This window comes from Notamacropus eugenii, chromosome 4, assembly GCF_028372415.1.
Source record: "Notamacropus eugenii isolate mMacEug1 chromosome 4, mMacEug1.pri_v2, whole genome shotgun sequence".
Classification (NCBI taxonomy): domain Eukaryota; kingdom Metazoa; phylum Chordata; class Mammalia; order Diprotodontia; family Macropodidae; genus Notamacropus; species Notamacropus eugenii.
In genome coordinates this window covers 238,717,231-238,733,661 of record NC_092875.1, presented here as the reverse complement: position 1 = coordinate 238,733,661, position 16,431 = coordinate 238,717,231, and the positions used below count along the sequence as shown (strand labels likewise).

General features: G+C 37.0%; 1 protein-coding gene across 1 annotated transcript; it reads right to left on the bottom strand.

The window, feature by feature from the left end:
- Nucleotides 1-3,847: 3,847 nt before the first annotated feature.
- On the bottom strand, nucleotides 3,848-10,513 carry AKAIN1 (A-kinase anchor inhibitor 1). The gene is made up of 2 exons (XM_072606606.1): nucleotides 10,444-10,513; nucleotides 3,848-5,968 (listed from the first exon to the last, which is right to left on the bottom strand). The coding sequence occupies exons 1-2, from the start codon at nucleotides 10,511-10,513 to the stop codon at nucleotides 5,784-5,786; spliced, it is 255 nt and encodes an 84-aa protein (XP_072462707.1). The 3' UTR covers nucleotides 3,848-5,783.
- Nucleotides 10,514-16,431: the final 5,918 nt, after the last annotated feature.

Here is a 16,431-nt window from a genome sequence, read left to right as displayed (position 1 = left end):
TATTCAAGAAAGTTTGCAAAGATAAAATCAACAGGCGTTGGCAACAGTTTGGATATCAGAGGTGAGAGAGAGTAGGGAATCCAGAATTACTCCTAGGTTGCAAGTTTGAGAGACTGGGAGGATGATGTTACCCTCTATAGTAATATAGAAGGTAGGAGAGGGGGAAAGATTTAGAGGGAAAGATAATGAGTTGAATTGAGCCAGCATGATCCCTAGATAACAATACATCACTAGAACTGTATTCCAAACTTTATTATATATTTGTGGTACTGTGAGAGTTTTTTCTCCACTGGTGTAGTCTTAGCAAACCCAAGGTCATTTTCAAAACATGAGTTAGGAATTTAGTGGCAGAAAAATTAGCATTTAAAATACTCATTACAAGGCTAGTGGTAAGGTATCCAATATGCTTGGGTCAAAATTTAATATCTTAAATGCAATTTGGGTTAATTTAGGATAATAAGATTGGAATGAATTTTGAGGGGTCATGTCTTTCTTTCCTTTATCTTCAAGACCAAAATGTAATTATTCCAATGTTGTCATCATAATATCTGTCATTTATATATAGTTTTGAGACTTACAAAGTGCTTACCTTGTAATCACTCTTTGAAATAAGTTGTGGAAAGTAGGCATATCCTTATTTCCAAATGAAGAAAGAAGCTAAGGGGAGGAGAGCCTTATGGCTTTTCAGTGTCAAAACCAGTGTTCAAAATCAGTTCTCCTCACTCCACGTCTAGCATCCTTTTCATTATACCAAACTTTTGCCAAAATAATTAGCAGGGGACACTTACTCTCAGGATATAAGAGCTACCAGTTGTGGGTTCCATTCTTAGTTCCATGCTTGAGATTTTTATCTGAAGAGGTTTAAAACAGAAAATTGATATATCTTCATTTATTTCCCAAGGTATGGAAAAACCGACCAACCAGTACACTGAATAACAACAACAGTAATATTATTTATTATGAATTATAACTAGGCATTTATATTGCCTTTAAGGTTTGTAAACACTTTATGTGCTATCTCACTTGACTCTCACAGCAATCCTGGAGATAGGAGCTCTTGCTATTTTATAGATTAGGAAACTGAGATGAAAGAGATTAGGTGATTTTTTTCAAGGTCAGACAGCTAATTAAGTGTTTGAGGTAGGATTAGAACTCAGGCCTTCCTGACTCCAAGTCCAGTGTTCTATCCACTTCAACACTTAGCTGTCTCAATATCTATAAATACCACACGACTTGGAATTGGAAAAAAAAATTAGAGACCATGTAGTCCACCATTTTTAAGACAAACAAAATGAGATCTAAAAAGGTTGTAACTTGTCCCAGGTCTGACTCCAAATTTAATGTGTTTTTCACTATCCCATGCTACAAAGCTCTTGCCCACAGAATGGAAAGTAGGCTATTCAGTCTAGGAGGTGTCATAACTGTGCTTGTACATGTAGGAGTAGAAACTATTACTGGTGACTAGATGACTACCCACCAAAGTTCTCTAAAAAATGATAACTAGGGACAACCTATCTAGATCTTTGAAGTGATCTGAAAATTAGAAGGTGGTGTATGATTTGAATGGCTAAAAGGCAGTTTTTAATCCAAAGATGAAAATCTGCTATCTGTAAGAGACAAATAATGGCTTTAGTGGGTTGAAACCATGGAGGCAGGGTAAATGACAATGGGAAAGGGTAAATTTTGTAAATAGAGGAAGATACTGGGTAGGAATGTTTGTAGTAGAAGAGAATTGCTAGAAAGAAGTATTTCTTTTGTGTTTGTCCTGAATGTCCTAAAACATCAATTCAGTTTACCAAAATGTGAAATGTCTCTATTTCTGTCAAGAGAGGTTCTTGTGCCATACTCCTTTGTGTTCTATTGAATATCTTGCACTTTGATACATGATAGAAGTCTAACTGGGCAGGCAATTAAAGGCTAATCAACAGAGTTTGAGGCAGACAATTTTGCATAGTGGGGTAAGAGTTGGAGGGTGGTGGTGGTGGAATGAACTAGGGGTCAAAATAGGTTGGAATCCAGAGTTCTGAGATTTACTAACTATGTGTCTTTGGGCAAGTCACTTATGCTCCAAGATAATTGTTGACATGAGTCAACAATTTAACATAACAAGCAAAAAGTATATTAGACTTTGCTAAGGGGCATAAGTCTCAGGAAGAAGGAATTGGTGAAACTACTCTACTCTGAACTGGACAGACAGTGTTTGGAGTTTTGTATTTAGTTCTGGGTATCACATTTTAGGAAAGATTTAGAAAAGCTGGAGAATGTGCAAGGGGGAGCAAAGTAACAAAGAAAGGGATTTTGATTTTCTGTCATACATGTGTGTTTGTCCTTTGTTGCCGAAGAAGACTATGCCATCAGAGAAATAATGACATGACTTGCACTTGACTTTGTTTTTTGAGTGAGGGAGGGCTGTGCAGGTCACCAGTCTCACTTCTCCTCCAGAGTCATCTGAATCCAGTGACCAGATATTCATCAGGATGACTGGAGATGACCCAGGCAATTGGGGTTAAGTGACTTGCCCAAGGTCACACAGCTACTGAGTGTCAAGTGTCTGAGGTGAGATTTGAACTCAGGTCCTCCTGCCTCCTGAACTGGTGTTCTATCCACTGCACCACCTAGCTGTATGTATACACACATACACATAAATATATTTTTTTTCCTTGAAGGACTACACTCAGTTTTTCTGGGTAGATTATTCTTGGCTATAATCCTAGCTCTTTTACCTTCTAAAATATCATATTCAAAGCCCTGTGCTTCTTTAATGTTGTAGCTGTTATGTTTAATCTTATGTGATCTTGACTGAGGTTCCATGGTAGTTAATGGTTTCTTTCTTGCTGCTTGAAGTATTTTCTCGTGGACCTGGGTGTTCTGGAATTTGGCTATAATATTCCTGCAATTTTCATTTTGGGAGCTCTTTCAGGTGAGTAATGAGTGGATTCTTCCAATTACTTCTTTACTGGTGTCATATATGGTGGGCTCCAAGCTAATCTCCACCCCCATGTCACAGATCTTTCTTTCTGTTCTCCTAAGTTTCTTGGGTTGGAGCAATGTCTAATTCTGACTTATTGTTTCCTCTGCTACTCCAGAATTTGATTTGAGGCATTATTTTAAAGATTTTTGGAAAAGAATGTTGGGAGAGCTAAACTGAATACTTGTCTTCCATCTTGACTGAGTCATGTTCTCTTGATAAGACATTTAGGTGGTACAGTAGATAGAAGGCTAGACTGAGTCAAGAAGAGCAGGAATGGAATCTCAGCTCAACATATGTCAGCTTTGTGACCTAAAGCAATTCACTTAACATTTCTCATCTTCAATTTCCTCATCTCTAAAATGGGGATAATCACTTAAACTTTCTCAGCCTTAGTTCACTTATCTTTAAAAAATATGGTTAACTATGGCTCTTTGGCCATAGGGTTGTAGTAAGAATTAAAAGAAATAACACATGCAAAATGCTTTTCAAACCTTAAAGTATCAGAAATGTGAACTATTATCTTTGATGTAATTTGACAGTCTTAAGGAGACAGTCTTCTTATAATCATACATTAGTGCCTAAGGCAGTGTTGCAAATAGTAAGTGCTTAATTAGTGCTTGTTGGAAAAGGTTAAAGAAACTTTATAGCACATGCTCTGACATATTTGGATTGCCCTGATTTTTACTGCCTAGTAATCCCTTTGCAGATTCACAATGTTTTATGCTGAAATACAAAAAGCAGACATAAAATGATCCCCCACATCCCAGTGATGACATTCCTTAAAATACACAGACAAAATGTTTCCAATATGGACAAAGTATTTAATTATAAATAACATTCAGATACAGAGGTTTGAGCACTGTCATGTTAAGCCATAGAGATGTTCCCAAATACGTTGGAAACATGAACATAGGTACACATCAAATAGGAAAAATGGTTGATGGACTCATTGCTAACAATCATAAGACAGACATGAACAGTAAACGCGGAGATGATCTCAGAGAAATAAATCACACCCAGTTATTTGCAGGATACAAGCACTTGAATTTATTTATGTGTATTTCCCCTAAATACTTTCATTTCTACTATGCAATATATTATCATAGCACAGCATCTTCCTTTAGACATTTTTAAACTTTGACTATCACCAATTCTGCTATGAAATTTTGTGGATCTTTGGGTTGCAAACTGCATTTAAATGAATCCCTTCCCCTGTAACTTTATTCCATCTGTGCACAGTGGGAACCATCTAACAGAGTGGAGAAGGGATTACCTTCATTCTTCTGTTAATATCTACCCCATCCATCACAGAAAGTATAACATATTGGAATTCTGGTATGAAAAATTTAATATCAGTCACCATAGTCCTCTGCTAATCCTCTGCTCTGCTATTTTATCTAGACAACACAAGCATTACTATTAAGAGGCTAGCAGATGCAGTAGAGAAGTTTGAGCAAAGGTGAAATACCTTTGATCTACCTTACATCATCTCCTTGCCCCAATCATAGAATGGTAATGACAGAAAAGCCTGTAGTTATCATCTTAAAATTTTAAAGATGGAAAAGCCATAAGGACTATGAAAAGGCTTGCCATATCAGAAAATGCCTTTGTTGACTATGAGTCACAAGACTTGAAAGAGTAGTTATTTCATACACACACATACACACGCACACCTTAGCTTACACAATCATAAAGACTATCTTTATTATTATGTGTTCAAGCTTCAAAGTATCGGGAAAAAAATGAAATGAGGTTGAGAGTGAGAATTTCTGTATGATTTTCATGGCACATTAAAGAAAAAATCATAACTGCCTTGTGAGTGAACTAATCTTTCCCAAAATGAGGAAAGGGTACTAATGAAGACATAAACCTTGAGATTACAATATTATCAAATGGTATTTGTCACACCATAGGGCTCCTCCCTAAAATATGGGCCAAGGGCCAGTCCCAAAGAGAACTGGCTACAGTGTAGGTGAGCTTCATCTCTAAAGTCCAGGGACTCTGCCTGATGTTCAAGATGATATTAAAAGAAAACAAACAAGAGTAGCTCCTGCCCACAGGGCCTGATTGATTTCAAGACTTGAGATGGTGAAAGGAATTCTTGGTGTCCCCAAAGGATTTCTGCATAGAAAAGGATAAATATCATCTACCACTACCCTGTGATTCAGGAAAAAAAATGACCTAAAAACTTGCTCTTGAGAAATCTCAACTCTCTCTTTTTTAAATAAAGAGTTCAAATATACATGTTTACCCTGTCCATGCTTTAGTATCAGTGGGATCTACAAATAGTTGCTATCCTAGCATTTTGCTCCAGTTTGCCTTAGTAGTACTTTAACTCTACCCCATGAGAACCTCTTCCTCTGTATTTCAAAGTAACTTGAAATGATAAGCCCTCCCTTTGCCACCATATTGTTTGTTTTGTTTTGGGGAAGAAGATAAAACAATGAGGAAGATATTCAGGGACTTCACAATAAGTCAATCAAACTCACTTCTACACAGATGAAGAAAGGCAGAAGTGGGGAGAAAAAAAACTAGATTATTCAGCCCCCCAAAAAATTGTGCTTCAAAGTGCACTTGCAATTTCAATGTCACTTTTCTTCCTCTGATATGTTTAAGAGGCACTGCCAAAATATAAACTTGGTCACCTAATGCTCTTGAAAGCAATACTGTCAGCTACTGTGGCATCACACTACCTCTAGGTGCTAATTGGGCTTTGGTTGGCTTTGTTGGTAATGTTGCAGTGGGACACAGTGGATTCTAAGAGGAAGGCTGGAAAGAGAGCAATACTAAGAGGAAGACCAGGAAAGCTTGGCTATTTCTTTTCATGCTTCTTGGTGCGCTTTCCCACCCCTAGCTGCAGTCTCGTTGTGGCATGTTCTTCCTTTTGTTGGCTCTCCTGGGAGACTTGTTGTACAGCTCGAAGGATGGCATTTTGGACAATCTGCTTGCTGGCATTCTGTAGTTTTGCTTCTTCAGGTTCGGATCGAGGTTTCTCACCTAGAAAGTTAGAACAGGGAAAAAGAGGAAGCTAATTTCAAAAGAAACATTGTCACATAACAACAATAACAAATTTTATTAAGCACCTCCTATGTGCCAGGTGCTAGGAATAAAAATGCAAAAAATGAAATAATCCCTCTCTCAGGGAGCTTATATTCTAAAGGGGAGACAAGTAATATAAGCATATGCACAATAAATATAAAGAGAACAAATACAAAGCAGTTAAAATACAAATTATCTACTCTGAAGGTCATTCAGGTCATCATTCTATAGGGAGGTCCTCACTTTGTCAGAGATTGTAGTCTTTTCCTTTGGTAGACACCCATCTCTATGATGTCAAAACAATGGCACTCTAAGTTTCAATACATATAAAGACCTCAGCTGCTAGGATAAGGACTCACTATATGATCATTTAAAAAACTACAAGGAAAATTAAATAGTAGTTGGAAAAAATTCAATTTGGATCAGCATCTTAGACCTATATAAAGATGAGCTCCGAATGGGATATTTTACCTTGATATAGTTAAAACACAGAAAAATGAAAGAAACATGGAATAAATTATCTCTCACGTCTGTGGAAAGCAAAATAAAATTATAACCAAACCAGGAATAGAGAGGATCATGGTTGATTGAATAAAATTAATTTTTTGTTGCACAACAAAATCCAATAAAGCTAAGGTTAAGATATAAACAATTGCAGCAAGTTTCTCTGATAAGGTCTTAAAGTATGAGAAACTGATTCATATTCATTTGAATAAGAGCTATTCCCCAGTTGATAAAGAGTCTGAAAACATTGCTAGACAATTCTCAAAAGAAGAAAACCAACTTATCTATAACCAAATGATAATATGAATATGCAAGTGTTCATTAAATTCTAGAATCTCAGAGTTGGAGTGGATCTGAGAAGTGATTTAGACTAAAACTGTCAACTCACAACATTCCCAAGTATAACCTGTATCAGAATGAAACGTAGCTCCTCTCTGATATTAATGTGTTGATGTATTAATAAAAAAAAGAAAGACACATGTAATTCTTTAAATCAATACATGAAGCCCAGGGATTCTTAAGTATAATTTAGAGGCCCCCATTTTTATTCAAAATTAACACCATTGATCTAGTCCATCCACTTGCCTGAAACATGAACCTTTTCATCTATTGCATCTCTACAAGTAACCAGTTATCCTCTTTGAACACTTCTACGTGGTGCAATGGATAGAGTGCCAGACCTGGAATCAGGAAGACATTTTCCTAAGTTCAAATCTGGCCTCAGACACTCACTACCTGTGTGACCCTAGTCAAGTCACTTATCTCTGCTTGTTTCCTCACCTGTAAAATGAACTGGAGAAGGGAATGCTAAACCATTCAGGTATCTTTGCCCAGAAAACTCCAAATAGGTTCACAAAGAGTTGGAAACACAAAAGCAATGACTGTTAAGTAAAGAGGAACTCAGTGAATAGCTAAGTCCTTGACAATTCTAATTGTTAGAAAATGAGAAAGTTCTTGCTTTTATGGAGTAGAACTAGTCATCTACTAGAATCTCTCTTTAATGGCCTGGTATCACATAGTAATTCACTCATTCAGCAAGCATTTATTAAATGTCTATGATGTGACAGTATCCTTCATATAGCCAACATGTAAAAATAAAAGCCTCAGATGCAAATCACCACAGAGTCCCAACACACACAGACACACACAGAGACACACACACACACACACACACACACACACACACACACACACACCCTTAATGCTGCCCCTTCTTATTAGTTTCATTGTAGGTAAGGTCTTATCAGTGAGCTAATTTCTAGGGAATTTCTCCCCCACCCCAGCTATTGACTTCAGGGAGACTCTTTAAGACAGACTTCTCAGTTAGCTCATTATATGTTAAAAGTTTGTTTCATTAAGTGAAGTTCAAGCAAGCAGAATTATTTATCACTTTGTATGCACTATGCACTGGGAATGAAAGCCAAAAGTAGTCTCTTCACTCAAAAGGCTCCTTTCTAATACAGGAGATAGTATGTAAATAAGTAGGTGCATACATGTGAAATTATATAGGATATATGAAAGGTAATATCAGAGAGGAATACATCAGCAGTTGAGGGAACCAGGGATGGGGAAAGCCTCCTGCAGAAGGTAGAATTTGAGCTAAGTCTTAAAGAAAGTCAGGAAATCTAAGAGACAGAGGAGAAAGGGAGAGTAAACATTTCCTTATCCATTTTTCATGGTCTCTATGCCTCCACATGTGATGAAAGTGCATACTGGCTTCAGAAAGTCTCTGTTATCTGAACACTTGAATGTACCAAGCTTGTTGAATTTCACTCAACTTGTCTAAAATGATAAACACTAAGTTAAATAAAGACCTAAAATTCAATGCAAAATACTTAAGAGACTAACAAGATATCCATGAAAAGGAGATAAAAATTCAAGTAAAGATGTTTTCCTGGAAAATCTAGTGTTGCACAGCTGAAGAAGGACAATTTGAGAGAGATAAGATAGAAATCTATGCTGTAGCTGAGGTTAGAGAAAGGTGTTAAAGGTCAGATCTCTGTTTTTGGAAGTAGTCACATAACCAAGCAACGTGGTTGTTAAAACTAAAGTATCATAGAATTTTATAACTAGAAAGGTCCTAAAAGATCATTGAATTCATTCCCCCTCATTTTTCAGGTGAGAGAATGTGAAGGCCAGAGAGATCTCCTGTCAAATATTTTTTTCTGCAATATGGGAATGGGTTTGAGAAAAGAAGAGTATTTGGGATAAAACAAAGAAGATGCAAAAAAAAAAAAAAAAAACCCAGGCTGGTTCTTTAATAATAGGCAAATATAGGTGAAGAAAAGTTTGCTTAATTGTGTTTTAATTGAATGTTTCAGTGACAGTGGCAAGGCTAAAAGAAATTTGGGTGGGGGAAGAGGAAACATGGAAAGTAAAAAATCCTCAAGGGTAGTTACAAAACTAACCTAAAAAACTACTAGACCCATACAAGATATGCAAAATAACTACATGGTCCTATTTTATGCTCCTGGAAAACTGTCCTGGAGAGCAACGATTATCAGCACACTCCATTACAGCACCTAAAGGGTAAATGACAACTGGGCAGAAAGCAGGACTATCTATTAAAGAGTCAAGGAGGTCACACCATTGTGATCTACCATATGCTCTGAAACCATTTGAATTTAATTCAATTAGTCAGTGAAGAATGACCTATGACAATGTGTATGGTTTATTACCTAGCTGAAAATTATGGAAATAGCCTATATCCAAATAATTAGTTCTTGCATGGCCACTTTCATATCCTGCTGAGAATGATAAATCTACTGATTTAGTTACCTTTCTATTTTAAACGTGCAACATAAATTCACATAAGCAAAAACATGCTCCAGACAAAAGCACATTTATGCTTAGCATCTTTGATATCTTTCTTATTCCCTCCCAGGCAATATGCTGTGTGTCTGTCTCTGTCTCTGTCTCTGTCTCTGTCTCTGTCTCTCTCTCTCTCTCTCTCTCTCTCTCTCTCTCTCTCTCTCTCTCTCTCTCTCTCTCTCTCTCTCTCTCTCTTTCTCTCTCTCTCTCTCCTCCCTCCCTCCCTTTCTCCCTCTCTCTGTCCCAACTCTCTCTCCCTCCTTTGTTTCTCTGACTCTCTCTCTCCATCTTCCTCTCTCTTCCCCACCCCCACCGTTGAAACTTAGCTGTTCTTGTGTCTCTAAGGGGACAGCTATCAGCTGTCACATAGTAAAACAAAAATTATGTTACAATGACGTTAATGACTAATAACAACTCAATGTGTTTGCCTTTTGTGTTTATCTTCATTTTATAAGACTGAGATAGCCCAAAAAACTAGCTGAATCTTCAAAAGATCTATAGAAAGCTAAGAAAAATATTAGCAACAAGAGTTGACATTTCTAGAGTGTTTTAATATTTGTGGAACATTTATATGCATTCTCTCATGTGATCATTAAAACAACCTTTTGAGGTAAGTAACGCTTATGATCTGAGGATGCTGAAGAAATAGTTTAAGAAAGGCATTGAATGACTAACTCAGGGGCACGCAAGAATTGACTGGTTTTCAAAACCCCAGCATACTATCTACTCTCTCAAGAAAGATATCTTTGAAGTAAGAGAGCCTTTACTAGACCCTTCAAATCATACCAGGTTAAGTGCTGTCCAACAGAAGCTTTACAAAAAGCCAACCTTACCTGTAGACATTTTTTCACTACCATTTTAGGGTAGGAATAAGAACAGAAACAAACACCCAAGAATAATGATTTCTAAAATAGCCAGAATGAGAAGAAAATCCAATAACTCTAAGAATACCACTGTATCTTATTCCCAAGTAAAATGATATATATCTTAAGATATCTGAGCAACCAAATTTAACCAACTTGTCACATCTAACGTTATAGCAGCTCTACTGTAATGTGGTAGCAATTTTCAAAAGTTAATATAGATCTGATATTGGTTTGATTCAAACATGGAGTCACCTTCAGCCTGACTGTTAATCTCCAAAGACACTTGCTCCATCTCTGAGGTTAACTGTTGACCACCATCCATGTTAATAATTAAATAGTGATTTCCTTCTCAAGAACTAAAAGCATTTTCACATTTATTCTCACACTTCCATTGCAGTACACAAGGTCAAATGGGACCAGTGTGGTTAGTCTATTTTTGCCTTGTTTGGAGAATAAGCCTAGGGAAAAAGACTTTTCCCTAATGTGGAAAAGACAAGGAAAGCCTAGTTTTTCCCATACTGAGCAGCAGTAGTGCTAGGACAAGAACTATGATCTCCCAAATTCTTTGTTTACTAGATATTCCAATGTTAACAATTCCCATCAGGACAAAATTATGAAGTCCTCCATAAAAACATGCACTTAATCCTCCTCCAAAGTCTCATCTTAGCACACAGTGACTTTAGCTATGTTTACAGAGTGCAAGATCTGGGGGGTCCCAGAAAGATGACAAACTTTGGTTATAAGCCTAGTAATGAACTCTGTCATCCAAGGACAAGTCTCAATAAGCTTGAAGAAGCAAATCAACCTTGTTTCTAACATCAGGGAAAGAATTTTTCTTAGCCTAAAGGCAAATCATGAACTTTTTATTAAAGGCAACATATGCTATGTTGGTGGAGGAAATCCTGACAGTGATGAAATCACCCATCTTTCAAAATGCAAAAACTGCCAAGCAAAACCTAAAATAAAAGTTCAAGTGATTCATGGGAATGGCCAGTGTAGCAGAAAGTCGCATTCATTTTTTCACCTTCTCCTTCTCCTCTTCTAACTAAAAGAAATTAGAAAGCAGATGTTACCATAGGCCAATTGTTATCACCTCCTCAAAACGAGTGGATAAGCTAGTCTCCTTTTCTCCTAAATGATAGCAACTACAGGATTTTTCTATGAGATATGCTAGAATTTATCTTCCTCATTTCCAGATGTTCAGTGAGGTGTAATAGAGACTACTTCAAGTGCAGATAGCACCTCCCATGTGGAGAAACTGGGGACCCTGCTTCCAGGAAAGTCATGATAACATACAAAAGAAATGCCTTGGAGCCTGGAACATGTATAAGCATTCTGAAATTAGTTGTTTTCTAGCCAGTTTTTACCTGCAAACCTGCATTTCCAAATGCCTAAAGGACATCCCCACAGAAGCTCTCAAACAACTCATCTTTTCTCCAAAACCCACTTGGATTTTCCCATTTGAGTTAATAGCATTAGCCATATTCTAAACTTTGGCATTATCTTTAACTTTCTGCCTCTTGAATATTTCTAACCAATTTATCAAGCCTAAATGATTCTATTTCAAAATATCTTTTGTACTCATTCTTTTTCTATTCCAAATGCCTTGTAATCCATTTCATTTCCACCATGTCCTTTGCATAATTGGCAGATGAAGCTTTCTTGTGCTTTGGTCAATCACTACTCTGATCAAAACTCTTCACCAGCTTCCTATTATCTATTCAGTGAAGTCCAAGTACCTTAGCCTGGTATTCAAGGCTTATTTTCCTCTTCAGTTTTATCTCATACAACTCTCTCCAATGGATATTAAACTCTAGATCTCAAACACCCTCAAAATATTTTATGCTTTTCTATTTCTGGTTTTGCCTTATTCTTAGAACCCTCTTAAGCCAGAATCTTTACCTGTTGAAATCCCACCTATTATTATTGACCCAAATGAAATGCCTCATCCAATGTAAAATAAGTTCCCCTACTCTGCCTTCTCATGATTGTATGTGTACCTGTCTTGTATGCTATATTTTATTACATGGTTAATTATGTAAATTAACTTATTACATAACTACCAGCATGCTCATTAGCTTATTCCCCCATACTTCCCTTTTATGTTTTATCTTCCCTAATTAGAATGTAAACTCCTTGAGGGAAGGGATATATTATTAATTTTTTTGCTTGCATTTCTATCCCCAGAACTTAGCACAGGATCTGGCACATGATATGTACTTAGCAAATGTGTATTGATTTGACATGTTGTAGTCTCTAGAACAGTGCTTTTTAAACTTTTTCCATTCCCAACCCCTTTTTCAGATTTGGCAGTGTTTGTTGGCATTGCATGGCCTGAGGGCATGCTCAGTACAATGTGTGCACACTGTGTTCAGAGCCAAGGCTGCAGTGAAGTTGGGTGATTCAACATGGACAAGTACTGCCAGAAATACCTCAGATTCATTACGCGGTTGATTTTTAATTTATTTTTGGTCATTGTGCACTCAGAAACATCTATCTGTTGGGAAATGTTTTGTGACCTCATATGGAGTTGAGAGCCGTTGTTTAAGAAGTGCTGCTTTGGGACAAAGGTATCAGATTTCCTACTGACGCCACCCCACCTGCAAAACACCTGAGTGTGTCTAGACAAGATTAAAATGTAATTAGGAAACATTTAACAAAAGAAATAAAAATACCACTAAACAGACAATGTTAACTTATGATTTCTAAGTCACTTTCTACTGGAGTTGGACAACAATGTCCTAGAAGACTATAATCCCCCTGAGTGAAAGGAACAGGTAGGTTTTGGTATTCTCTTTGTATCTCCTTGATGCCTAGATTGGTATTTTGTGCTCAGTGATAAATATTTGACTTATTACTTGACTTAAATATTTAACTTATTATTTGACTTAAACAGTGAAACTTGTTAACACACTGGCACATCCCACTTTTACATATATGATGATTGTGTCTGAGGACATATTTTGACCTGCTTGTCTTCATTCATGTAGTAAATTGTGTAGTAATGGGACTGAATGGTACAACTTTTAGTAGATTCTTTTCAAACAATCCATAAAAATTCCAGTTGAATGTGGAAGGTAAAGGCTATAGTTTGATTGGAAAATTAATGAATTAGCTATCATGGTGGTGTCAAACTCAAATAGAAATGGGCACTACTAAGCCATACCTAAGGATTTGCACATTGACTTAGAAAATCACATATTAATATTCTATATATGCATATATACATATGTATATATACACACACAGATATACACATATATGGATATATTACTGCATTTTATTTATTTTGTCTAATATTTCCCAAGCACATTTGAATCTGTTCCTGCCTGTTTGATACGTCTTATCTTTCTCCTTTGGATATCATTCAATAAGCAGTCTTCTTTGTGAGTAAACTGGATTAACCTACAACAGGACAATATAACTCCAAACACGTGGAGAAAATTAAGCACATAGTGGTTTGGCTGCCAGTTTTATACTTTTACCAGTCAAATAATTATCTCCTGTGATCCCTTCCATGTCAGTATCAGTGTGTAAAAAACGGTTAAGGGTGGAAACTGAGAGTTAACTTTGATATAGTTAATCAGATTTGGTTGTAACTATTCCCTTAGAAGTGGTGGATCTTTAAGAAGAAAAAGTGCCTTTTAAAGAGAAAAATCAGTCTTTTTTTAGGAAAATTCTATGGCTATATTTCATACCTGAATTACTTTCTGCTAGAAGCCTTTCTTGCCAACCCTATAAAGAGAAAAGAAAAGGCTCAAAGGCAAAAGGTGTCAGATTACCCCTTGACATTGTCTATCATTTCCAGCACACAAGGGAAATACTTTCATTTGATGAGAAATGGAGTTGGGAAAATGTTCCCCAAGGTGCCTACTTGCACATACTTCAAGAAGCCTCATCAGTTGAAGAAAATATGCAATTATGAGAGTAAGGGAGATTAGGTAGAAAGTAATCCTGTGTTTTGAAAAGGTATAGGAAAGGTTTTCAGAAGCCGGTACAAACTTTTCTAAGCTCCTTTTTTCAAAGTAAAACTTATTTTCATACTTTCCTGAATGAGTCTTTTTCTCCCCTCCCTCAACTATATTCTGAACAGATTTAAGCTGGTGGAAAGAGACTTAGGTATGCAATAGTGGAATATCCGATATAGTAGAAACAACTTAGTTTGGGTAATGAAAATTTCCCTAATGTCGTAGAACCAGAAGCATCACAAAGTTACTTGCTTGCAAAAAAAAAATGAGTTAAGGAATACAAGTATTATTATACTCACATTACAGATTAATAAAATTGAGGCTCAGAATTGCTTGCTTGGAATCTCAGAGTTTGTAAAGGTCAGACCTGGGATTTGAACCCAGGCCTGATTACAATTCTAATGCTTATTCCACTAAGGTTATGTTACCCTTGCCCCACAAGCTCAGTCTTTATAGTATATTCTAGAAATGGATATGACAAAACCTTTACAGAATATCACTGGACAAAGGGAACTAAGAGGTCATTGGATTGACTCACAACTGAATAGGAATCTCTTCCATATCTAACAAGAGGTCATAAATCTTCTGTTTGAAGACCATCACAGATGAGGAACTCATTGCTTTCCTCGGTATCACTTTTAGAGAACTCATTATTATATAATCCCTCTCTCACTCTTGTTTACCTTCCCCCACCTGCAGAAAGGAGGAACAAGAGATGAAGTGATGAGATGCAACTGTAATAGAGATGTTAAAGAAAAAGAGAACTGAACATCAGAGAGACATGAGGTTGGATTGGTGGCACTGCTCCTTGTCAGAGCCTGCCACTCAGTCTACTCATCTGGTTCCAGAGATAGGCTAGCCACAGTAGCAATTTGTTAGGGTCCCTGTCAGTCACGAGAACTAAAAAATAAAGACAGAAAAAGCACTGGCCTTCAACTCACATCAGATCCTGAGTCCACGCTGTGTCCTTGAGGCAGGTCCTAGATCCTGAGTTCTTGGCTCTTCATCTGATGCCTGGCCCTGCTGGATGTGTGGGTTGAGCATCACTTTTGAACTGGATTATTTTTGTCTATCATGTTTTGCCTGCTCAGAAGAGGAATAGTCACAAGGGCTAATTAAACTGAACTGAATATTTCCTGAAAGTCCTTGGTTGAATATCTTACATATCTTCTGGAGACTCTCAGGATCCGAAAGAGACTGTAGGGCTATAGCTGAGCACTCTCTCTGTCTCTGTGTGTGTGTATGGGTGTGTGTGTCTATTTTATATACATATACTCATATGCATATATACACACATATATACATTTAAAATGCATTTCCTTATTGTTATGCATTTTTTTGTTTTTAATTTATTCTATTTGAAGTACTATATGTAGTATCCAAGCAAGCCTTCTGTAACTACGAGGAGCCAACTCCATCATAGTGAGACCATGTGACTAAGACTTACTGACCTATAAACACTACAAGAGAAGAGGTGGGATTTATTCAAGATGAGGGCTTAAGAATTGACTCCATTCGGTAAATCAATGCCCCCTAGACAGAAAGTCAGCACTACCCCCAACTCAGTGATACAGAACTGCTAGATAGAAGATTATTCACTCATTGAGAACCATAGAGGTTATTTCCTCCTGGAGGTGGAGGGGAGACATGTACAACCACCAGAGTGAGCATGGGGCACCTAGCACCAGATCCTTCTTAATGGACAGGAAAAGTAATATGTCTATTAATGTGACCTGGTGGTGGAAGTTAGCAACTTTTTCCTTATATTAAAGTAAAAAAAAATTCTCCATTCAGAAGACTAGGTTAAACAATAGGTAGAGCACTGGGCCTGAGGGTCTCAGGATAGATCTAGTTCAAATATGGCCTCGTGTCTAAAAGTGTGACCTAAGCAAGTTATTTAACCTCAGCTGACCTCAGTTTCCTCATCTGTCAAAAGGGGATAATAATAGCACCTACTTTCTAGAGCTGTGAGGATAAAACGAGACAATGAATAAAACCCCTATAAAAATGCTCAATAGTAGTAGTAGCAGTAGTAGCTGTAGTAGTTAAGCAGGACAGTTAGGTCTCACTTAGTGTGAATAATGAATCTCCTGAAGTGTTCGCATTATTCAAGTTTACACTGCATATTTCCACTGGGCTAGAACCAAATACTCTATTTTACATAATTATAACTTTGAACAGTACAAATTTAAATATACATGCCCACTTGGGGGAATCTATTATTTGCATTAATCAGGACCTAGCTACATTCTCATTTCTACCAGTTGCTCAT

Coding starts and splice junctions, on each gene's coding strand:
- AKAIN1 (XM_072606606.1), bottom strand. CDS start 10,513: ATGGATGGTGGTCAACAGTTAACCTCAGAGATGGAGCAAGTGTCTTTG. Junction 5,969..10,443: donor GATTAACAGTCAGGCTGAAG/GTGACTCCATGT, acceptor CTAACTTTCTAG/GTGAGAAACCTCGATCCGAA.